Genomic DNA, 24,096 nt, shown 5'->3' on the forward strand with positions numbered 1-24,096 from the left:
CCTTTTGTCTTTCTTGACCCACAGAATCCACGGTGCCTGTAACAGTTAGGATACATAAAGACCTCCTAAACAGCTCAAAACATGATGAATATTTATTATTTTAATCACATTCTGCACTTTTAATCATGTCCAATGCTTCAATGACTCAATACCTTCTTGGGATCTTGTGACACCAGAATTCATAACAATCTCTATTTCAGTTACTGGGCTGCACCTGCAAACCAACAAACCTCTGTAAAGAGGAAGTGCATCTTTATTTTTGTAAGGTGAATCCTTAAAACCTTTGTTTTATAAAATACATTGTCTTCCAAGGAAATTTCCTTCTGGAAAGTTCTTGTCAAGTAAAGGACAGACAACTCATCATGAATTAAGAAACCTCTACTCTAGCTACTGAATGTATGACTCCAGAAAAGAGAAGTATATTATATGGTTTTATTCTAACACTTTTGTTATAGCTCTATTAATAATAAAGATTCGATGAATGAAGTACATGAACCTTGCTAAGATCATTTAAGCATGGAATGTCTACAATGTAGTCAGCTACAACCATTTACTACTTCTTTGAGTAGAGATAAAATTTTGATTTTACATTGAATTTCCAAAGTACATGGAAAAAAATGAAATAGGAAGAACATTTACATCCATTTTAATTGGTGGCAGGCATAAATTCATAAAAACAAAGGGGGAAGAAAGACCATTTAGCAGAAACCTCAAAAAGTGCAGATACAGATTTGTTGAATGACAATCTTTCACGAGATTCTCCAGCAGGCTTGGTCTTTCTTTTAGACATTAGGGTCATTAAACACTGTCACACAGAAGTCCTCAATGTAAGTGAAGATGAAAGCGTACTGCAGAAACAAACTGGTGCTTCCATACAATTCAATCCGTTGGTGAAGGAGATCTCCTCAGATAATTTACCTTTGTACTGCTTTGCTTCGAGGTAGTCGGTCTCCACCTATTACAGATTGGTTTGAATTATTACCATAAATCTTTACATGGTGACCTATGCCACAAATTACATAATATATTAACTTTCGTGCACAAAAATAAAATTGGGAAACCATAGTTGAATTTAAAGAACATAGAAAAATCACAATACTATTAAAGGGGAACATCCGATTCTGATATAAATTTGTATATGCAAGAATTTCATGGTCAGATGTGAAACTTCATATTTAGAAAAGAAAAAGTACATCAAACTGAATAATGCTAATAGTATATAAAGCCAAATCACACAAGATCATTTCAAGATCAATGTAATAAATGCTTATTATTTAGCAGAAAAAAAATCAGGAACAATGTACAAAATAATAGTGCAAGAACAGCTGCAATCTATTTGTTCTCATCAGTTTTGAGATTTTGGTTAAAAACTTTACAGCTGGCGAGAGATGCTGCTGAAAAACTCAGATTCCACTCAGTGGGCTGATTAAGGCACATCTTTATGGACTTCAAATGTTCATTTTCTGTGTTCATGTCTATTGAATTCTGCGGCTCCGAGACTTTCACTTGTAGCGTGCTGTGAGAAAAAAAGTGGGGGTAGGAGAGGGAAAAAAATGAGAAAAAGTTTAGTACACTTTCCTCTTGCCCTGCAAACAAGCTGCTAAGAGGCAAGATGAGGTGGTGGCAGATCCTGTATTCTGTTGTGGATTTTTGTTGTTGTTTTAGTGCACTATTTTCCAGAAACACCAAGATTAGAACCCGACTGTGCTGTGGTGTGAAGCAGATTGGGCTTGTCTGTGTGGGGATGGCTGAGGCCCTGTCCATTGGCAGCACCCGTCCCAGGTCAGTCTCCTCTGGTCCTGTTCCTTAGCAGGAGGTGCAGTAACAGCTGGCCTTGCTTAAACCATCTCCAGCTGATTACCGTAAAGGCACAGAGCAGGAACTGGGCAAAAGTCTTATTTTTATTGCTGACAATATTAATTTAGTGCAGCCATGGAAGGACTCACATATAGAAAGTATTTTGTTTTAAATCTAGGGAAAAAAGTAATACAAGAAGGGAAAGAAACCCAGTCCTTTGTGGGGGACACTAAGCAGACTAAGACAGATGTGTGGATTGAATCATCAAACAGTTTGGGTTGGAAGACAGCTTTAAAGGTCATCTACTCCAACCCCCCTGCAATGAGCAGGGACATCTTCAACTAGATCAAGTTGCTCAGAGCCCCATCCATACCGATCCTTAATGTTTACAGGGATAGGAGGACATCCAGCATCTGTCTGGAAAAACCTCCTTCAGTGTTTCACCATCCTCATCATCAAAAAATCTGTCTTAATATACAAAGCACTCAGAAGTTCTTTAAGATATAAAACACTCAGAAGACAATGTCAATCCTCATTTCAAACCTCTTCATCCCTTTTATTTTACTGTCTACCTGCTGCAGTGATTTGTCCCCATGTGTGATACATTGTTTCTCAGCATCCTTTTCAAAGTTTTTGAGAATTTCAAGAATGATACAAAGTTGAAAATATTTCTGAGGTACTAAAAATAATGTTCTAAGTACTATAATTAAGAATAGGAGGTAATCGCCATGATAAAACCTATCTGAACAGTTTCCTATCAAAGGGGTATTTAAGCAGCAAAAATGGCTTTTACTTGCTGCATTTGAGAAAAGCAGGTTCATCACAACTCAGGTGCACATTCTGGAGGATTGAATGTGCTGTAGTGTAGCGCTCACAGGGGCGCAAAGAGTAGCTGAGGATAGTCAGTGTAGGACTGACATTGGCTTGTGTTATTCAAATATCAGTGACTGACTTTGAAACATTTCCTGTCACAGCAAAAGGGAAAGAGCTTAGACATCAGCTTTCACATTTTAATTTAAGCACCCCTCAATGCTGTTTACCTTTCTGACATGGCAGTAAAACAGAAATTTCTCATTTATTCATAGTTCCCAACCCTCCAAACTGGTGCACTGCTTCCATGCTCTGCATTTCCTTGTGTCATTATTCAGCCTCCATATTTTGTTTCGTTTTGGCTTTTACCCTTTTCCTCTGGTTGCCCTGATCTTTCCTTCCTGCAGGAACAGGGTGTAGGTGTAGATGATGGGCAGGACTTCAGTCAGCAAGGTTACTTTTTCTTCTTTACAACCTCTTCAGACTTGGATCTTTGCCCTCAGAAAGTCAAAGGTTTTCCTTATGACTATGAGATTAAGTGCATATGGGAGAAGTTGTTAAAAGTGACTTCTGCAGTTCCTCACCCCTACTGATTTTGTGCTTTTCAGGCATGGCCAGGTAGCAAAATATGACTTGTAACAACTACCCAGCAGCTAAATGAATGATAGGGTAGGAATATTTTGGTTTGGTTTTTTTTTGAGTTGTCATGGGTTTGGGTTTTGTGGCTTTTTTTATTTTTTTTACTTTGTTTGTTTTGTTTTTTGGCTTTTTTTTGTTTTGGTGGTGGTGGTTGCTATATGAAAGGAACATAAATGCCTTGGGAGCCAAGAAATTGCAAACTCTGAAATAGCATATACCTGCAAAGTGCTTTAAGACCTAGCATTTCTACTGTAGAAATGTAGCAGTAGACAAAGCAGTAGATAAACTGTGTTGAATGCTGGGCAAGTGCCAGACAGAAAAAGCCAAAGGTTTGGGCTCTTTGTACGCCCTGGTACGTTCCTTCTGTAGATCAACTAGGAGTTGTACCCAGCTGGTAAGGGCCACTTTCCAAACTACACTGTTGCTGCTAACAGTGTATCCTAGGATTTGGTGTGACCATCATTCCTTCCCATTTTCTTGGACTACAAATGGAAATGCTGAGTGCTGCTATAGTACCAAACAGCCCTTTCCAAGGACTCAGCTCTGTCAGGGATTGTCCTACTCGGCATCTTTTAGTTTTATACAGGTTTCTGTACAAGGTGCAGTAAGCTGGACTGAATTTGCAAAACTAGAGCTGGATAATACATGTTATGTGGCGATCTATTTACCTCTCAAGGGAAGAACTCTAGGAAACTCAAGATTTTGCTTTTTAAATTAATGCATAAAACAGGAATAGAAAAATGTTAAATTTTTCCCCCAGTTCCTTGGTATGGGTAACATCAACACAAAATTTTAAGTATTTTAGAAAATTTTACCTTGATAAAAATAAAGTGGAAAATAATATAGTTCAAGATCTCAATTAATGTGTTTGTTAACTGAGAAAAACCTAGTCTTTTATCTTGCTTTTCATTCATTTACCTGTAGTGATTTATTTTCCAACTTTTGATGTAATAAGGTAAAAAAATTGGTGTATTTAAATATTTCTAAATCAGAGAATGTAATTAAAGGCGCAAAATTAAACAGAAGCAGTTGGATTTCTCTAGTCAAATCCATCAACAGATTCTACTCTAAATTTTATTCCACTCTACTTGCACAAGCTGCACAGTGTGTTAAGCATTCCTAGCAAAAGAAGATGTTACACACAGCAACCCTCCTGTTTGGAATTCTGAGTACAGCCTGCTGGTCCCAGAAGCCATGGAGCCTATTTCAGGAGAGCCTGGAAGAATATCCACAGCCCCCTGGAGCTCTGCACTACCAACACTCACACCAGTAAGATGGAGTTCCTTTTAAATTTCCTAGACAACAGGCATATACTAACCTTAAATAATGCTCTCTAAAAAGGTTACAATTTCCAATTCTGATGCCATGTGTTTACCATTCCAGCAATTATCATCTGTTTTGTTTTTATTCACTTGGGACTGACTCAGTTAATCAGTTTCTGTGCACATGATTTGTGTAAGTCAGCTACAGGTGCTTCTGTGACATGGAACATAAACTCCAGCCACAGCATATCCAATAGCTCTGTTTCCACTAGGGAATTTGAAGACAGGACATCAGTGCTAAAATTCCAGTGAAAAAGATGAAAACCATCTTCATTTTTTTGCACAATTTGTATGACAAATTAGTGAGATTTCTTGAAAATTGAGTATTTTTTCTTCATCTTTAATTACACTACCCTCTCCTAGCCCTTTTCTCTAAACAGTCCTGAAGTGCAGGTAACATGTTTACTGCTTAATTGAAAAAATTTTCTATTTCACCATTTATAATAATTGATCCATATAATTGTTGTCTCTTCTTAGAAAGTAAAGAACAAAAAAAGGGATATGGAAACATGCCTATACTTTTTGATCTGAAATGAGCAGTCTGAAAAAGTGCCTTGAGGAGCCACATTCAGCATCCCCTCAGCAGGTGCTCTGCCATGGCTCTGTGCAAGGGGTCTGTTCAGTCTCAGAGAGGTTTGACTCTTCCCAGAGCCATGTGAAACACAAGGGTGGCAGGTGTGGCACTGAGGACATGGGCACACCACGCTGTGCATGGTGACAGGACACACTGCTGGGTCAGCGCAAGCTGGGAACGCCCTCACGTGCTCTGGGCTTGCTTTGGAAGCTGCTGCACACCAAACCAGTGGGTCTGAACAGCCAGTGAGGACTTCAGGATGGTTTTGTGTGTGTTGTAACTCCCAGCTCTCCTATCACCACTACTGAATCACCTCTGAATTTACCATCTTTCAACACTGCTGCAGAAAGGAGGGATTGTTGGTGTTTTTCTGTGTTATTCTGACTCATCTCAGCAGCCAGATCAGAGTAACATCAATGAACTGTCAGGTCCTCGCTGGTCTCCTTGGCTAAGCAGAGAACCCTGCGTGTAGCTAAGTTTCCAGGCCTGCTGGGGCCTAAAGGGATCATCTCTCCCACAAAAAATTTCCTCATATCATTAAATAAAAAGGAATCAATAGAAAGGTTTTAATTCAACCTTCTACAGAAGTAATGAGTGGCCTCCCCACGCTCCTAAGAGCTAAAGAAAACCTTGTTCTTTTCCACACTTCCTGTAAAAACTGCCTGAATACAATTATTTTTTTCTGAAAATTCACATTTATTTCTTTAGTTTTACCCAAATCATCATTATATTATTGGAAATACTGATTTTTAATAGCAAGATGGGAGAGCAACACCAGACAAGTTGAGGCTGCCAAGCACAAAAGGAAAAGAATATTCTTTGAACTGCTTATTTTCTCTGCAGTTTGGAGCCATGTTCTTCTGGAAAAAACAGGATATATGACACCTGTTGTTGTATGGAATGAAAGTTTTAAAAAAATCTGGCTAGATCAAGTCCATATATTTGCTGAGTTAATCTGTCACAACATGTTGAAAAAAAAGTAGGAGAAAGAAAAAGTAGGAATGGGTAAAAATGTCTCTTATCTGTTAGGTCAGTCCTCAGCATTTCCCTTCAGAGATTACCATCGACACTGCGTGCTCGTGCACTGTAGAACAGCTATGAAAGAATCACTGTAGGGCTGTGTTTCTCTAAGTCTTTTGCAACACTACAGATAAAAACATCTCCTTCCCCACTATTTGGGAGCAAGGTCAAACTGGCTCTTACCCTCCTGTCTGACTGCAAACTGCACTTGTTAAACACTGCCAGCAGTGACTGCAGACTGGTAGCTTGAAAAGCATAAGAGCATCTGTGACACACAGCACAGACTCAAGGCTTTTACAGAAAGGTTTCAAAAACACTGAGTAGAAACAGTAAAACTTCAGCAGAATTTAAAAAATGTTCTCTATACAAACTCTACTCAAACAATTTTTCAAGAAAGGAACTAGTAGAATACACTAGGCTAAAATCTAGAATGACTACAGCAGCCTCAGTATGATTTCCAACAGAGACTGATTTGATAATGTAGTATATATTGAAAAGAAAGTAAACCAAGCATGCACAGTCTGACAGAGTATCTCTAAAATTTAAATTCATTTTTTCCACGATGGCAGAACCCAGCAGCAAAGAAATCTACAAAGGAAAATTTTAATTTTAATGTCTCATTTCCATTTACCAACTGGATTCTCATTGTAATATGAAATAACATATTTCAGCTGTGCGGATGGAATTTCAATTGTGAATCAGAGAGAGAAAGTAATGCCCTGGAAATCAATTGAAGCAAGATGGGGAGATAAGCAATATTCAGGATGTTTTAAAAGTTAGATATAAGAGCTGAGTTTAACACAGCTGGAGTGCTAAGACAAATAGTACAGAATACTAAGAAAGGACATGAACTGAATGGAGATAAAAAGACAGGGTGAGAAGTCAGAACCAGCCATAATCCCAGACCAAAATTATGGTGGAAAGTTTATTTTGCTCTTCAGACTGACTTAGAATTGTTTACTTGGTTTGAGAAAAAAAAAAAAGAAATATGAGTGAAATACATACAAAATTTATATGAGAAAGATAGCTAGAAGTGGCAACTAGGAATTTGTGAGCACTCTTGGCCTGTCAGTGAAAGAGCATTACTTACTGGTAGCTTTTTTCAGAATCTATATATTGAGATATACACACACTGTTCAAACTTTAACTTGCCCAGAGACAAAATTATATAGCAGTACTGATCATTAGTACTTCATCTTCAAAGACCACAGCACACCAGTAACACTGAACAGCAGGTGGTGACATTCTCAGGTAAACATTTGGCACGTGGGATGGATGGCAACAGTTTCAGAGTGCAATCAAAGAAATAACTTTCTCCCCAAAACCAGTCAGCCTCAGAAAATTATACACAACAGATCATAGGCAACATAAAAGGTTTAAATTGCAATTTCACTGAAGAATTTGGGAACCAATACTCTTTTAAAAAATAAACTAATCAGTCTTGCACAGCCATGGAAGTACAGAGCTCCATTCTAATGGCTCCCGAAAATACAGGGCAGACATGAATGTATGTTAACAAGTTTAAATAGCAACAGCATTCCTTCTCCCTTTTTGAGTTATAATTATTTAAAGCTGCCTGACTGAGAAAGTTATGTAGAACAGTGATCTTTTTGACAAGAATCACCATGTTTTTGTGGTATTACTCTTTAACAGTCCACAGAAGCACAAGGTTCTTCAAGAACAAGGAAGTAGAATATTAATGTAAGCTGTCACTGAAGTTGGCATGAAGAAGTCATAAAATTTTAGGGCGTAATTTACTAGTGATGATAGTACATAATCTGTTAAAGAGAAGAAATAATCCTATGATCTCAAACTGTCTATAGCATACTGTCTTAAAAGATCTTGGTACCAAAAAAGCAGCTAGGATTCTAACAGTTGAAAGGCATCATCGTTAATTTGATGATGAACATAATGAATTGTTTCCTTCTAGGCACCACCATGAAACAAGCCTTCCTCTGATCATCAGTTCCCTGAAAGAAAACTAATTTCTAGTTATTACTAGAAGTTAGCAGTATGCAAATAAATAAAAACCCTACACACCTGTTGTGCAGATGACCTGTATTTGACTTACAAACATACTATAACAGAAGAAAAGCTTTTGCTATTTTTTTTCTACCTAATCATAATTAAAAATGGTTTTGAATGAGGCAATAAGGCGAAGGCTGGAGGTTCAGAACAATGTGTGCTGCTGGTTCAGGCTGTTCTGAGGAAGCCCAATGCCTCCATCTCAGAGAAGTGATGAATACAGCTATGGAAGTCCTGTCATTTGAGCTCTAATGTCTGATCCATAATAGTTTTTTGACATTACAAATGCAATTATGTTATGGAGAGAGATCACCTCAGAAATACGATGAGACAGTCCCTGGGTAGTTTAAAACCCACCAGACTTCTGAATTAAGGAAGGTCAAACAGCAATTTGCAAATAAGTAATTTCCTTTTCTGAGATTTCTACTACTTAAATGTAATTTAAAACCAGCTGTAAGTAGTAAACTGATAAATAGGAAATGTCAGCAACAAATATGGTACACAAGAGAATTTATTCAAACACACAGGTAACAACAAACCACCAAATTTTAAAAATGGATACCTTAAGTACAGCCCTTAAATATTTACTTGCATTGCAAATAATTTTCTTAATTTTTAAAAATAATTATTGTTATTGAATGTTTCGAAAATTATACCAAGTACCCCCAAAAAAGACTGAAGACTAATTTTAAGTAGGTTTTTTTCCCCCTAAAATTTACCCTGCATTCAAAAGAAAAGAATTTACACATAGGCAAGAGAGCACAATTCAAGAATAAGGATTTAAAGAAAAATATTTAAATCATTACAGCCTCTAGACAAGATTTTTTCCAGCTAGGTTTCCATTTCATGTACAGGGAAATAATCTATTGTTTGGACCAAGATTTCAATAGTTTGAAATAAGACAGCTTTGAGGGCAGGCCTGTGTCAGTAAAATATCAAGTATAATCTCTGAGTATTTGTGAAATCCACACCTTAGGTAACAGGAACTTGTGACAAGATCCATCTGAAAAGACTGACTTCCCTGAACATCTTAATTTTCATGTATGCATGTATTTTAATAAGAAATGTGAAAGCCTCATTATTCTAATTCCTAGCAGAATCATAATTTAGAAATACTCTACCCTGAGCTAAAAATGAAGACAAAGAATAAGAATACCTACATAAGATCTACTTGGAAAAACTTGATTGTAGTCCCATTACTCACTGATTGCTTGACAACTGATATAAAACATCCCAAACCAAGCAGAAATTCAGACTTACACTTTTGAAAGTATTTTACCTCCTAAGTTAATTTTAAGGCCATTTCTACTGGTATGCATGAAGTAAGAAAAGCAGGTTTAAAGTTGATCTTCACTGAAGAAAGAGCTGCAGTCAAGATATCTGCCCTACTTACAGATAAGCCATGAGAGAAGACAGAAGCAGATTCCTCTTACGGATGCCCAGAAGCAGAGACAGAAAGGAGCATGTGGCAGTAAGTGGAGGATGGAGAGCAGGGGAGTGGCACAGCTCCCTGTGAAAGAAAGTGTGAAACTCCTGCCTAAAGTTAATTTGTGGTAAGGAACCAATAAAGGTGAAAGCAGACATAAGTCAGGTGAGTTTCTGCTGTTGAAAAGACAGATCAAATAGTAAAATCTAGTCAGATTGATGAAACCAAAGAAAAGAATACAGAAAAAGGCACATTGCCTCCCCAAATCATGAAGTTTCTCACTAAAGGTTTACATCCCCTTGACACAGCAAGAGATACCATTATTTATACTCCAAAGAAACTGAAGAATAATCTAAACAGCCTTTACTGATGTCTGGAACATGAGGAATCAGCATAAGAAAACGGTCCCCTTTCAGTTATGAAAAAATGCAAAGAAACAAAAATTGCTTGACCTGTCCCACAAGAACAGAATGTGCAATTTGCCATGAATGTGGCAGCAGAAACTGTAACTTGTCCAGAGTTGTAAAACATCCAGAGCTGTTGACCCAAAATCATAGAGATAGGAAGATGCAATCTGTTTAAATATCTTGACCTTGGAAAAGACACATCCTTACACTGTAGGAAAAAAATTAAATTTATGTGTCTTCAATACAAAAAAAAAAGGATTAAAAATCTGTTATGGCTTTTTCTAAAAAGTTTTCCCTACCTGGATTTGAAGACATCTGTGACACAAGCTGACATTTTGCTCATGGCATTAAAAATCTCTTGGCAGGTGTATGGACCAGACAGAATGGACCAGCCAAAGTACATAGTGAGAAACATGCAGTAAAATATCAAAACAGGAATAAAACTGGACTGCACTTGCTCTTCTGCAGAATATCCTTTGGCACTCACAAACACACAGCTTGGGATAAAAGGAAAGCTGATGCATGATCTGAGAATCAGTTACAGTTTGGTACTAAAGGCGAGCAAAGTATAAAGGCAGGATGCAGAGAAATGTGGAATATCCAGTGTAATGGGCTGGCTGGTCTGAGCTGTGGCTGTGGAATAAACAAAATGGGTAACACCAATGTTGTGAAATGAACCACAGCTCAGCAGGACTCCAGAGCTGCACCAGTGCAGGACAGACACTTCTGGGACAAAGGTACAGGCAGCTTTCATGGCACACAGATGAAGCACACGTCAGTGCTCTACTGCTGCAACATTACAAATAAGTGTATTGAAATGCAAAAAGCAGCGGGACAGCCAACACGGGAAGAGACAGCCAATAGCAAAGGTACAATTTTCACTACAGGAGCAGAGATGATGTGCCATGACTTGACATCCCAATTGGGATCATCACCCCCCTTGAAAAAGTGTGCACACCTTTCTAGAAAAAGGTACAAAACTGCAGGGAAAACATAGATAATCTGATTTATTAAGTTATTAACAAAAAAAAGTTCATGAAAAATCACACACTGAGAATGAAATATAAAGTGAACATTTAGATGAGAAAATAAGCCAGCCTGTTGAGAACAAAAATAAATAGCAGATGGAGGAGATATGAAAACTGTGGTTTTCATAGATGGATTTCAAGATGATACCTCATGAATTGAAAGGAGACGATGGAGAGAGATTTATCTCAAGAACAGCATTATTTTATCAAGTGACACTGCAACCAATCAAAACATTGAGTCCTAACCTGGTTAGGATTGTGGAGTACATATTAATTATTACTCAGTTACAAAAATTTCAATCTTTTATTTGACTAGCAGTGAAATAAGATTCACTTTTCTAGTTTTTTATAAAGCATTATTAAAAAAACCCTTGTGAGCAACAAAGTAAAAAAATTCCAAATAACTTCCCAATTGGCATCTCAATCGAGGTCCTATTTGCAGATTTTCAAAAAAGTGATTTTTTCTTAAAATCATACCTTAGAAAGGTCCACAGGTAGCACATATCCCTATACAAATATATTCAGGTACAGGTCTATAAATCACACATCTCTATATAATTGTATTTGGTAAAACCCATAATTCTGATTTCCAAACGTTTTCCTCTGATTTCTTTCAAGATGTCTGATAAAATCTTTAAATAACTATGAAGTAAACATGGCTAATGATAAACTTTCTTTATCCAGATCACACACCCAGGACTGTCATTATGTTTGACATGACACTGAGCACAGGAAGCACAACACTGCCCTGGTTGCCACCAAGGGCAAACCTGCCAAGCTGTGTCGCTGTTTTGGGGTATGCATGGCAATATTGCCAAAATGCTGCTCTCAAAATATGAAGCTTCTCCTATACAGCAATTACCTTTCAAACACATCCATCTAATTAGTTGTTGATCACTGTAAAAAAATCTGTCTTAATTAGAACCTGAAGGTTGTCAACAGCTTTCAGAGACACAGCATTATCAGTGACATTCAAGATTCAAGGACATTTTAGAGAGCCTTTCTTTTCCATGTTGACCACAGGAAACACTGGAGAGAAAAAGGCTTTCAAAAAAGAAATACCATTCTTAAAATATGGCAAAAATACTATTTGTATTAAATTAATATCCAGTTACCAAATAACAAAAACATTTCTATTAGTCTCAAAGGTCGTTTAAACAATATCTTTAAGGCACAACTATGCAATTATAGCAAAATTAAAGGACACAGCAAGCAAAAGGATGAACAGTGAATAAATGTGGCATTATATTTGGCTTAAAAATCTGAAAAGTATTTCAAACCATCAAAGGTCAGACTAAAACTATCCTTTGATGAGTAAAAGATGAATTAGGAAAGGAAAATCTACCCAAGAGTACATGCAAACAACAATGAAGTCATTTCACACCATTTTAAATTTCCCCCCTCGATTCTGGAACCGGAATCTGCACTTTTTGAATGTAATTAACTGAAGATTCCAGTATAAGACACTTTACAAAGATGTGGTACAAGTAAAAAAGCAGCACTAGCTTTAGCATATAAACAATTGAGAAACACAAACTAAGGTACAGTACACAGGCCTCTATGAATTAAAGCATCTCTCTTGAACTATTTTCAACACCAAAATGTGGAATTGTCTCAGGAAAATTAAACTGCTCTGGTCATGGTCAGACTAAATAAATATGTAATTTACAGGTTACATCTTCACAGGCTCTGTTGATTGACCTCCCTCCTTTTCTATCTAACAGCAACAGAGGATCTGCTTTAAGGCCATAAACTCTCAACAGAAGAGAGGATTTCAAAAAGGATGTGTTCTTGTCAGATTTTTAAAAGCACTGTGCAGGCCTTGGAAAACTGCTATTTTCTCTTTTAAAAAAAAGGCTTACGAAGAAAGACAGAAATTTGTCTAAATTTATTTAGTATTACCAGTTCCCTAAACAAAGCTGAAAAATCTAGTCATTTCCTCAGGACCAAGGACAAATAGGAAAACATGACCATGAGTTTCTCAGTTTTTGAAGATATAAAATTGAACACAGATAGCAAAACAATACTGAATAAAATTATGAAAAAAGCGCCCCAGCTTTGGTATAAAACTGGGTATATATATCTACAGAAAGGCTTAATGATCATGGCACTAAACTACAGAAAACTACATATCCTAGCAGGTAAAGAAATTTGAAGACCTCAGAGCCAAGTTCTTAAAAAAAGTCCATTAGTCAAAGAAGCAAGAGTAAAACTCCTTAGCTCAGAACCCTCAAAAGAGGATGAGTAACAGCATTCTCGAAGACAATGTGCAAATAACTGCAGTTTAAAACTAAACAGCACCCAAAACCTACACAAACCCATACTAGATCAAATGATGTGAGAAAAAGAAGAGGAAAGAAGAGTATGTAATTTTGGAAGTAGAATTCCAGAGTGTAAAACAAAATGGAGCATTAGATTGTGGCATGGGAGCTGCTGCTGTTGCATTGTGGGGAATGAGGCAGAGACAATTAAGTTCATTAAATGAGTAAGGATTTATTACACATATATAGTCGATTATATATCAAGTGTACCTTTCTGCTTTTACACTTCTGCATTAAAAATGGCCCACTTACTGAGAACAGTCATTCATTTCATATTCTTCTTGTATTTCTATTAATGCTCTTTGGTTTATGTCTGCCTGTGAAAAGGTAATTTCCTGTCTGGCAACTGCAGGTATGAAAATTTCTATCTGCTTACTCTACGTCATAGGTGAAACATATTTTAGAGCCAAGTAACCCTCTGATGAAAAGCCTTTGTGAAAAGAGCCTTCTTAAAATCAACAGATTTAATAACTGTCACACTATGTGTCCTCTGCACTTTTCCTAATATAGTATTTTAAATTTGTAGCTCATTAGGGTTATAGAATGTGGTCCTTCATGAAAGCTGAACAACCTGCTAAAACAAATCTTCTTTGTCACTAGGTCATTCACACTAGTAGGGAAGTGATTCCCATTTGTAGCTTTATCATTACTAGATTGCATTATGATGAGACAAATAAGCAACATTACTGAATATTAAAGCCATACTAACACAGATGTGTAAAAAAGAATTCACAAAATTTTCCCTTCCAATTTTTAGCAAACTCATAGTACTGGAAGTTAAGTTTAAGAAAGTGTTTGTCTGTAATACTAATAGAGATGTTATTTTATGTACACAATGAAAAGACCAATTAGACTCACAGCACCAAACTTTTCATAGTTATGATTCTTCACTCTTCCAGCCAACTTTGAAATGACCACAAAAATTAGCAAATTCTGCTTTCAAGTACTGCACTAACTTGCTTTCGTTAAGGTGGAATTTAAAAAACATATTCAAACATAATAAAAAATTTAAATTGAAAAGTCACATTCTCTGCCAACAAATCCAACAGATCTGTTCTAAAACTCCAGACTACTTGAAGAAAAGTCAAAATATAAGGGCAAGAATTAAAAAGTTCATGTTAGATTAAAATATCTTAACTTTAAGTGATAGAAATTGATTTTTAGAAGTTTTTGTATGCAAACTCCCACCCTGATATGAAGGGCAAGTGCACAGGTCTGTGATGTCAGCTCTGCCTGCTACTGTAGAAGGTTCACAGTCTCTTTTCCATCTGTATGAAGTCCACACCCTCTGAAGCAGATTTTTAAAATATTCAGTACATTTTAAGATCATAAAATGGAGTATTTCACATGTGCCAGTTTTATCATTGGATTAATAATTTTTTGTGTTTTAGCTTGGCTTTCTTGAAACCTTTTGCCCAAGTCCAAAGCATGTGAATGTGACCTTCAGTGTTACCAGTGAACTACTCTTGTGAAAAGAAAACAAATGCTTTCCTAAAAACGTGCTTATGTAATTTTCTTTGCACAACGGAGAATAACAGTGTTTCAGTCTTGCTGAAGAAATTAAAATTGCCAGAAGATGGATTTAGAGTAAAAGGGAACTGCCCTCAACACATCAAATGCATTGGGGAAACAACAGTTCAGAAGTAGCAACAAACATCAAATGGACCCTTGTATCTACCAGCCACCTTATCTTGAATTCAACAGGCAATGAGAAAAAACGAAAAACTCTTTTCTGTTGTTGCAATGAATGCATGACTAATTCTGGTTGCTGGACACTACCTTGACCTGTAAGAATTCAATTGTTTATTCCTGCTTGCACATGCTAATGAAAACCAAGTGTACATAAAAATTTGGTTACAACATTCTGCCCACCTGCCACAATGTTTCACAATAAAACAGCATCACAGCATCTCTCTCTTTGAAGAACATTTGGTAAGACCGCAAGATCCGCAAAAGTTGAAGAAAAATTTCAAATACTGACCATAAATGTGTCTATAGCAACATTTCAAGCGTGACAACAGAACAATGATATAGTTTATGATACCACATAAACAAAAATACAATCCAAAGAACATATGAACAAAACATGATGTTTTCATGTGCATTAAACTTCCAGATGCAGGAGTTATGTTTGAAGTCACATGCATGCACAGCTAGAAATCATGTTGCTTCTTTTTAGGGAGTAGCTATATTAGACTAAAAATGTTTGTATGATTTCCTTGGCTGGTGCAGGGAGTACACAATGTTGCATCAACACAGCAAAACCAGACATCCTTCCAATATCAGACAATCCTCTGAGAGTGTAATAGTACCCCTAAGAAAGATCTGGGGTTACAAGTGTGGAGACAATTCCAAATCATCATTCTTTGTCTTTTAACATTTCCATTATCAATGAACTTCCCATCATAGACTTTCTAAAGACAATGACTGATATGAGAAACCATGAGTAAAGGGAAAAGAACAAAAACTGTAAATGAAGTAATGTAAAATATCAAAATAGTTATCAGATTTCCTGAAGATCCAAAACTAAAGGATAAAAGTTATCAGGTAGATAAAATTGAGTCCCAATTAGAACTAACATGAGACCGTATCACAGTAATAGGTCTTGCATTACCATAGAAACAAAACATTGACAGATAAATATAATTGGAATGTAACATTTTCTCAATGAGTTACAAGTATGAGAGAGCTCTTTCTTCATTTGCAATATAGAAATGGGTATGTGCTATCCTTTTCTTTTATAGTTCTTTTTTTTTAACAGCAATTTTGTGTCAAAGTTTGCTTCTTAAAAACAAGTTATTTAAGTTGAGCTTGGCCCCAGATCAATGAATTAAAATACAGAAGAGTAGTCTATAGTTAAAAATGCTGTACTTTGGAAAAAGCAGAGTTATACTGAATGAGCTTAATACGAAGAGTTCTATCTATCACATGAAGTACAAAAGAAATAAAGCATACAAGAGCCATTATATTCTTTATATTACAACCTAAATTAACCTTTCCATTTATTATTGGAGATTCTTTTCTACAAGACAGAATACAAAGAAGGACCTAAGATTTTGCTCTGGTATTTTGAATAAGGTTTTTTTTATTTGGGTAATATAACAGGTTAGCTAATACAATATTGTTTCTACAAAGGCAGTCATATCAACCACATTTCAGGAGCTGTGTTTTACTTGGTGAGGATTTCACACCTTAGTAATTTTTTTAAAATGACTTGAGACTTCTGTTTAAGGAGATCTCTTCACCAAACAGACAAAATAATTACAGAAATGTGCCCTCTTTCTAAGTAATATAATGGCCTTTCTGAGATCACAGTTGTATTTATAAATACCTATCTTTAAAAAATGATTTAATTTCACACTAGCCTAAAAAGACTCCAAGCCAAAGTATTTAGCATAGTAACTGTATATTGTACTTGTCAAAAATAATTCTGCATTATAAATTGTTGTGTAAGGATTTACTGTGCAAACCCCTTAGAGTCAGCAGATTTCATTTGGCATGGAAAGGATACTAAAATGGTCTCTGACTGAACAATTTTCAGAAATACAAAATACTATCTTTTACTGTAAAATTACAAAATTATTACATACTTGTAACAGAAATAATTCAATGAGAATTTTTAAAAACCAGCTAAATGTTAATGCACTGAATTTCTGCCACATTTTATAGCTTACCCCTCTTCACACTATGAGAAACTACACAGTGGAATGAAATTCTGTTCCTTCTGAAGTCAATAGCCAGTTGTGACTGACTTCAGAATGTCAGAACTTGACTTCTTATCTGTCTGAACTATATTGGTTAGCTTATCAGAGCTGAAAGAATGGTGCAAAATATTATAAACATTTTAAAATTGCACTTTCTGAATTATTCTGATGTTATGCAATGTTTAATTTCATGACTTTTCTGAAATTAAAATGAGTAACATGCAATAAAAAAAGTGCTTAGTTGTTTGACTTCTTCAATTCTTTAGTATTTCAATTTTAAGATGAAGTGGGGAACAAGAACTTACCTACTTGGTACTTTGGGTAATAAGGTGCCATTTGTCCACTACTGCATGATTGTCTCTTATGCCTTTTTCTTAAATTTGTATCAGTGGTCTCCCATTGTGGACTTTTCCTTTTGTTTACTCTATTAAGACCTTCAGAACTACCAGCAGGATTATCGTCCTGGTTTACATCACTACTTAATTTTCTGCTGTGAAACTGGCCATCCAGCTTCTCAGTCACTTTAGAAGAACTAGATCCTTTAGATGTTTCCACTTCATTTTCTTGTTTCTTTAATGTATTTTGTTTAGTAGAATGGGACCTTAAAAGAGGATGTCTTTTTTCTTCCATATAGGCCTGAGTGCTTTTACTGTCAACAGCGTCAGGAGAATAAATGACATTATTTAACTTAAATGAATTGTGCTGCTCAATATGGTTGATTTTTCTCAGAAATATCCTACAGTCTTTAAAGGTTTTGGCTTTCCAAGTATTTTGAAACAGTTTATCTTGGCTTTGTTCTTTTCTAAGATTTTGCTGGCAACGAATTGTTCCATTTGCCTCTGAATGTGACTTAAGTATATTTGCTAAACCAGGATGTGGGTTAAAGTCAGAAGATCCCATCATCTGTTGAACAAATGCATCTCTGGCTTCATTTTCAGTTGGCAAGAGGCTATTCTGAGACTCTATCAAAGGCTGAGTGGGCTTGATTTCTACTGTATTTTTCTCCTGGAGCTTGGGTGTTTCATCATTGGTGTCCCCACTTGTACTTTTAAACAACTGGCTTTGACAAAATAACTGAAGATTTTTCCTTTTTGATTTCCAACCTCCAGGAGTCTGATTATAGAGCTTTTTTGTTTGTCCCCATTTATCATGCTGCAATTTCTTAAATTCATTTCTTTTTAATCTGGCTAAAGTGAAATTACTTTTCACGCTTAAGACTGGAGACCTCACCATGTTATGTAATATTTGCAATTTCCCTGCTGGTTTTGAAGGGGAGGATAGTGCAAACTTTTTAAAGTGCTTTCTGAAAGGGCAAGTACTAGGATCAGATTGTTTAGTTTCCATCTTAATCTCTCTAGTACTAACTACTTCTAAGGGATTGCGAGCATTTGCCTTTCTCACAAGAGAGAGAGACTGTGTTTCTGTAGTTTGCATAAACCAGGTGCAGAGTTCATTCATATTACACTTTTTCTGGAAAAGCATTTTTATGGGAGATGTTTCAAGTTCTACAAGGCAGGAGTCTAAAGGGTCTGACACTTCAGTATTACAGTCTTGTTGAATGGGATCCCTTTTTTCACATACACATTTGTCAAACTCACTTCCTCCCACTCTCAACCAGGTATTAGTCATCTGTTCAAATCTATTGTTTAGTTCTTCCAACAAGGTGTCACTTGAAGTGGAAGTAGGCCACCACCTGAGAGAGGGATTTGATGAAAAAATGGGATCTGATGATACTTCATTAATGGGCCCAAATTCACCATCCTTAAGATCCTTTTTAGCATTTCCTGAATTTCTCAGTTCTGAGGTATCTTTGGATGCTGCACTCTGATTTGATTGCGCAAGTTTTTCCTTTCGCTCTTTAGCTTTTTTCAAATGGAGTTTGTAGGATTTATGTAGTAAGGCACTTCTACAAGTAAATGCACTAGAAGAGGCTAATGAATGCAAAAAATGCAGTGAAGGTTTTCTGTCTCTAGCAGAGTGTCTTGATGGAATTTCACGTTTTCTTGACACTGTTGTAGTAACACTGTGTGATCCATCCTCTCTAGAATCTTGCTGCATGTTCTTTACTTGACCCATATTATTGCACAGTTGATTTTTTCTTTCCTGTGGTATGTTTTTTAACACATTCTGCTGTTGTAAAGGAGGCAAACCATTACTGATGCTCACTTTTCTTTCCTGAGGTGAAAGTCTACTGACAGTCACTGATATGCCAGAAATTTTTACTTTTGCTGGCCTTCCAGGTTTTCGAACAGTGGTTAATGGTTTCTTAATCTGCCGTATAACATTGCTGCAAGGATGCGGTGATGCCAGATTACTCTTGATAGGCCTGACATAGTCATAACCAGAGACCTCTTTTTCAGTAGAAGGATTCTGAAAGACTTTTACCATTTCAGTCAAAGCATTTCCAGTTTCTGCACTGTGCCTTGCTTTGCTGGGATCATTGGCAAAATTAGAGTCAATATGTTGTGTGGGCAGAATGCTGATGAGGTTTAGATTACCTTCAGAAACATGTCTCTTAGTTCTTCTTGACCTTCCAAAAACAACCGTCACAGTAATATTTTTGTTGCTGTTAACTTCTTCCATTGCTGCTGCATCAGACTTGATGCTTTTAGCACCACAGCTAAGTTCAGGTCTAGGTTTTGTGCTTCCACTCATGTCGACTTTTGGTTTAGGAGGCCGTCCAATAGGTCTCTTAACCTGCTTAACTACTTGAGGACCTATTTTCTTTGGTCTACCAGGTTTTCTTTTGAAAACTGATTCACTGCTACTGCTAGATTTCTCCAAAATGTCATCATTTTTTTTTGAGTCATTTATGTTAATTTGACCGACTGGACAAGAGCTTGTAACTGCTTCTGCATAAACACAGCTTGACCCCTCTTTAGTATCATTTTCACTGCAATCACAACCCTTGACACAGACTGCATGAGAAAGGTCACCTGTGGCCTGTTTATCTAACAAAGTGTTTGTGTGCCCCTGAAACAAACAGAGATCTGTGCTTCCCTTAGAAGATGCAGCTGCAGATGTCAAAGTGTACTTGACTCCTTCGTGACTGTTAACTTCTGAGACAAACATAAGCTTAATAGGACTAGAGTAGTTTAAGGGAGATGAGAGCTCCCCGGCTTCAGATGCTACATGCAAGTCCCCATTCCTGGAAGTTGAACAGCTTGAATTAAAGGTCAGAGATTTCAAAAGGCCGTCATTAATTTCTTGATCTATAACAGTTTCTTCTGTGTTTGATGCAACACAAATTGCTTTGATTTTACTGCTGCTTGGCACATGTGAATGTGGAAGGAAGCTTTGTCCTGTGCATTCCATTTCACTCAGAGTGAAAGGTAAGCCCCTTCTAGTAGCTGGGTTCATAACCTGTTCATAAGCATTATCTTTTAATTTTTGGCTTATTTTGTAATTATCCAACAATGAGTTGCTAGTCTTTCTGGCTAAGTTTATTGTATCTTCTAAACGCTCCACAACAACTTGCAGATTTGTGTCTCTCACAATTTTGCTTATACTTATGTCACTGCATCTTTCAGCATGAACATTTTTATTCATTTTTATTTTTTCCAAGCTTTTTAAAGACTTTTTTGTACTGGATGACTTTCTAAACATGATATTGTTTGTTACATACACAGAGTACCACCCAGGAGGCACAATGTTACGTTTAGTTCTACCCAAAATTTCATTACTTTCATCCTTCAGAGGAATCTGACCAGTCTGTTTTAATGTTGCACAGTCGCCTTGTGTATTTGGCAGTTTTGCCTGGCTAGCTGCAATAGCACTGTCTTCTGAAAGAACCAAAAAGCTGGAGCTGGTCTGAAAATTAGTAAGAGGTAGTTTGAAGGACTCTGTTTGGTGTACTGGAAAGCACATTGGTTTGGTTTGGCAATTCACAAATGGATTTCTTTCAAGATGTTGCAAAGTCTCATCCTCTATCACAGTAAAACTATGTCTTTTATTTGGATGCATTTTATCAATTTTTTTTGGAGATTTCTTTGTATTTCTCTCAGAAATCGACTTTTTTCTTACAAGAGTTCCATCAAGGCTTGCAAGCTCCCTCTTGATTTGCAAAGACTGTCGTCGAATGACTGGTGAATCAGGAGAATTATATGTTGCAAATAAAGTTTCCTGACGCTTGCGAAATCTTGTCTGGATAATTTTATTTTCCACTTGTTTATCATGTTGGTGAAGTAATTCCATAAAGCTGTAATCACTTGCCTTAGCATTATGCAAAAGAGAAGTTATGAAGTCTCCTAATTTGACATCATTTTCTGGTGCCCTGTCACTGCTTGAAAGTTTTACAAGATTTGTAGCTAAATCTGTAGTGTCTATTGATTTCAACTTCTCATTAATGCGGTCCATTAAGTCTTGAAAAATGGCAGAATGTTCACCTTTCTCAGAGTTCACATGACCATCACTGCTTTCTTGGTCTGCTGATACCAGTGCTCCATCTGAATAATCACTCTCTTTTCCTTTGCACGTTTTACCCTCATACTCAAATTCTCCCTCGCTTCCTTCAGCTGGCAAGAGGGATGGAGGTTGGTTGATGGATATTTCAAGCTTGTTGTCTAAAGTTGGAAAATCCATAACCATTCCTTCTGACAATTCAAATTCTTTACTGTGTACAGGTGACAGTGGAGGTGGCGAAGGGCTGCGGGATCTGTTTGAATTTTTAATGCTGCTTAAGAGGTCACAGTCCTTAGATGAATATGTACATGCTGCTGCTTTCACAGAATGCCTGCTATAACTTTGCAATTGGTCAGCACAATACTTAGGAGAACTACATGCTTTGTTCACCATTGTCTTAATACATCCAATTGCTACAGCTTGGCATGACAAAGAATGGAAATCTTTAATACAAACAGACAGAGGTGGTAAACAAGTATTTGGCCTTTGATTTTGTGAACAGCACCTTTTTGTCAGCATGTGTCCATTGCAACTGCAAAATGGAACGTGAACATCCTCTTCAGTAGGGGAACTGGGAGTTTCAGAGTGGACCGAATGTGTTTGCTTGCAACTGCAAACTATAGGAACATTTTCATCCTGTATTAGGAATTTTAACATAGCCAAAGTCTGTTGCCAGTGATATGAACAAAAAGACTCCAAAACTTTGTTTAAGGTTGATTTTCCTTTTTCCAAATTAGCTGTTTCCTCTGAATTTGCATCAGCTGTTGAGCTTGAACTGAAAATGAAAACAAATCAAAACAAAATATAAATTACAGTAAAACACCACATCTAATGTTTGTTATACGGTTAAACTCAAGCCTAAAACCCTGACATTTACAAAACAGTTCTGTTCTATTTGCAGTATTCAATCATACTTGCAAGTGTCACTAGCAATGATGTGCATCTTATCAGTGATAGGACTAAACTACCATTAAGAAAAATAATCATGAAGTAATTAGAGGCAAAAAGAATAATCTGAAATACAGCTTCTTGAACCTAACTGTAACTACAACGTTAATTTTCTGGTATTTCCAACTATCTTAGTTGGTGAAAGAAACTATTAGTGAAAGAAAACCTCACCAAGAACCTGGCAAGCTTGGTATTACTCCCATTTCACTAACTGGGGCACAGAGAAGGTAAATGACTGAGGTTCAAGGTTGTGGTAGAGGAAAGAATGGATCCATATCTCCTGAATCCCACTCTTAGATATTTAAATACTCAAGTGTATTGAGTGCTCTTCAGGATACACTTAAAGGTATTTCTAAAGACATTTTTATTTCTATATTTATTTTTAAAGAACTCTTAACAAACTAACGACAAATGGAAAAAAAATAGCCTAGCGCTCTTAGCAGATAAAATTTTCCCTTTCAGTTTTTAAAAAAATTGCAGTGTTGCATCACAAGCTCTTCACTGCAATACATTAGACACACATGTGTGTGCACACACAGATTCCTTAAACAGAAAGAGAGATAATCATCACTGGAATAAGTAGAGATAAAAGTTAATATCCTTTAAATATCCTTTAAACAGGGTAGGCCTGTATCTAAAGATTGCTGAGCAATTGTTCTCAAATGTATTAACTAAAAAAAAACCAACTTATAAAATACTACTTTAACTATTTAATCAATTTCTTATAAATTATTAAAACTAATGTCACTACTTACCTAATCAATCATTTATACTGAAAAGCTGAAAAATTTCCATGGTAGAAATTAATACATGTATTTCTTCAATTAAATACAAAATCCTTATGCTGTATAGCAACTATACAGATAGTTAACACCTATTTCAAATGTTTTATTGAAACCAATTGCATGAGCAGAAAATGTTGGAAGAATTCTGTTTTAGAAAAGTATGCATAGTTTAAACATATCACCAAACTCTGAACATGACACTAACGTGTTTTTCCCTACTGTTATCCCCTGTAATTTTTTTGTATTTAAGCCTATATTTCAAAAAATTTTCATTTTGATTTGTTTTACAACTGTACTGATCAATGAACAAACATATTTAAAATTAAATGTGCTGTATTTAAATATAGTTACCTATTCTTTAATTAAATCATACCCAAAATTATTAGCATCAGTAACTTTCAGCTTCAAGTTTCTTACTGGAACTTACTACATGTAATCTTGCATTTTTAGTGTCCTAGACAGATTTTAAAATTTAGAGCTTAAAACCAGCCAAATGTGCATAATTCCTTTTTTTTTCCTTCTCCTATAATATTCAGTATGAAACTGTATACATTCAAAATCAGGTGTCCAGATGATAGTAACTCATAAAGGCATAAGATAATTGTGATGGTATTAGTTGAAGTTGTGATTAAATTTAATCTGAAACTATTAAGTCTTAAAAAGAAAAAAAGTCCTCTTTGCACTTGCAATCTAAAGTAAACCCTGCATTACTCAAGGGAGTGTCAGTGTCAGGATTTGACTCTTTTTGAAATGCCACTACACTGAGAAAAAACTGACTGTTACTCCAACAAATTCAGGAGTCACAAGCTATCAAAATCACTACACTTGTAAAAAGAAAGCTTATTCTAATAATACAGTTAAGGATAAAAAGTAATTGCCCTCCCCAGCA

The 24,096-nt window shown here is 36.2% G+C and overlaps 2 protein-coding genes across 11 annotated transcripts in view; one reads left to right on the top strand and one right to left on the bottom strand.

The window, feature by feature from the left end:
- NCAPG (non-SMC condensin I complex subunit G) overlaps positions 1 to 10,478 on the top strand; it is a 38,226-nt gene extending 27,748 nt beyond the window's left edge. The window contains exons 23-25 of one of the 6 annotated variants that reach the window (XR_015287133.1): positions 4,344 to 4,515; positions 9,583 to 9,740; positions 10,386 to 10,478. The gene's annotated coding sequence lies outside the window, so the exon portion shown is untranslated. Of the gene's footprint in view, positions 1 to 4,343; positions 4,516 to 8,092; positions 8,202 to 9,582; positions 10,276 to 10,385 lie in introns of those variants that run through there. The other 5 variants (XR_015287130.1, XR_015287131.1, XR_015287129.1 and 2 more) reach the window with 5 other exon arrangements.
- LCORL (ligand dependent nuclear receptor corepressor like) overlaps positions 1 to 24,096 on the bottom strand; it is an 84,626-nt gene that overhangs the window by 2,469 nt on the left and 58,061 nt on the right. For 2 of the 5 annotated variants that reach the window (XM_086890182.1, XM_086890184.1), the window contains 2 exons: positions 17,379 to 22,249; positions 419 to 955 (listed from right to left, as the gene is read on the bottom strand). In XM_086890182.1, the coding sequence (XP_086746308.1) occupies positions 915 to 955; positions 17,379 to 22,249 (4,912 nt within the window). In that variant the 3' untranslated portion in view covers positions 419 to 914. Of the gene's footprint in view, positions 1 to 68; positions 956 to 1,337; positions 1,517 to 17,378; positions 22,250 to 24,096 lie in introns of those variants that run through there. The other 3 variants (XR_015287127.1, XM_086890186.1, XM_086890183.1) reach the window with 3 other exon arrangements.

Source organism: Cyanistes caeruleus, chromosome 5 (assembly GCF_971803275.1).
Source record: "Cyanistes caeruleus chromosome 5, bCyaCae1.hap1.1, whole genome shotgun sequence".
Lineage (NCBI taxonomy): Eukaryota > Metazoa > Chordata > Aves > Passeriformes > Paridae > Cyanistes > Cyanistes caeruleus.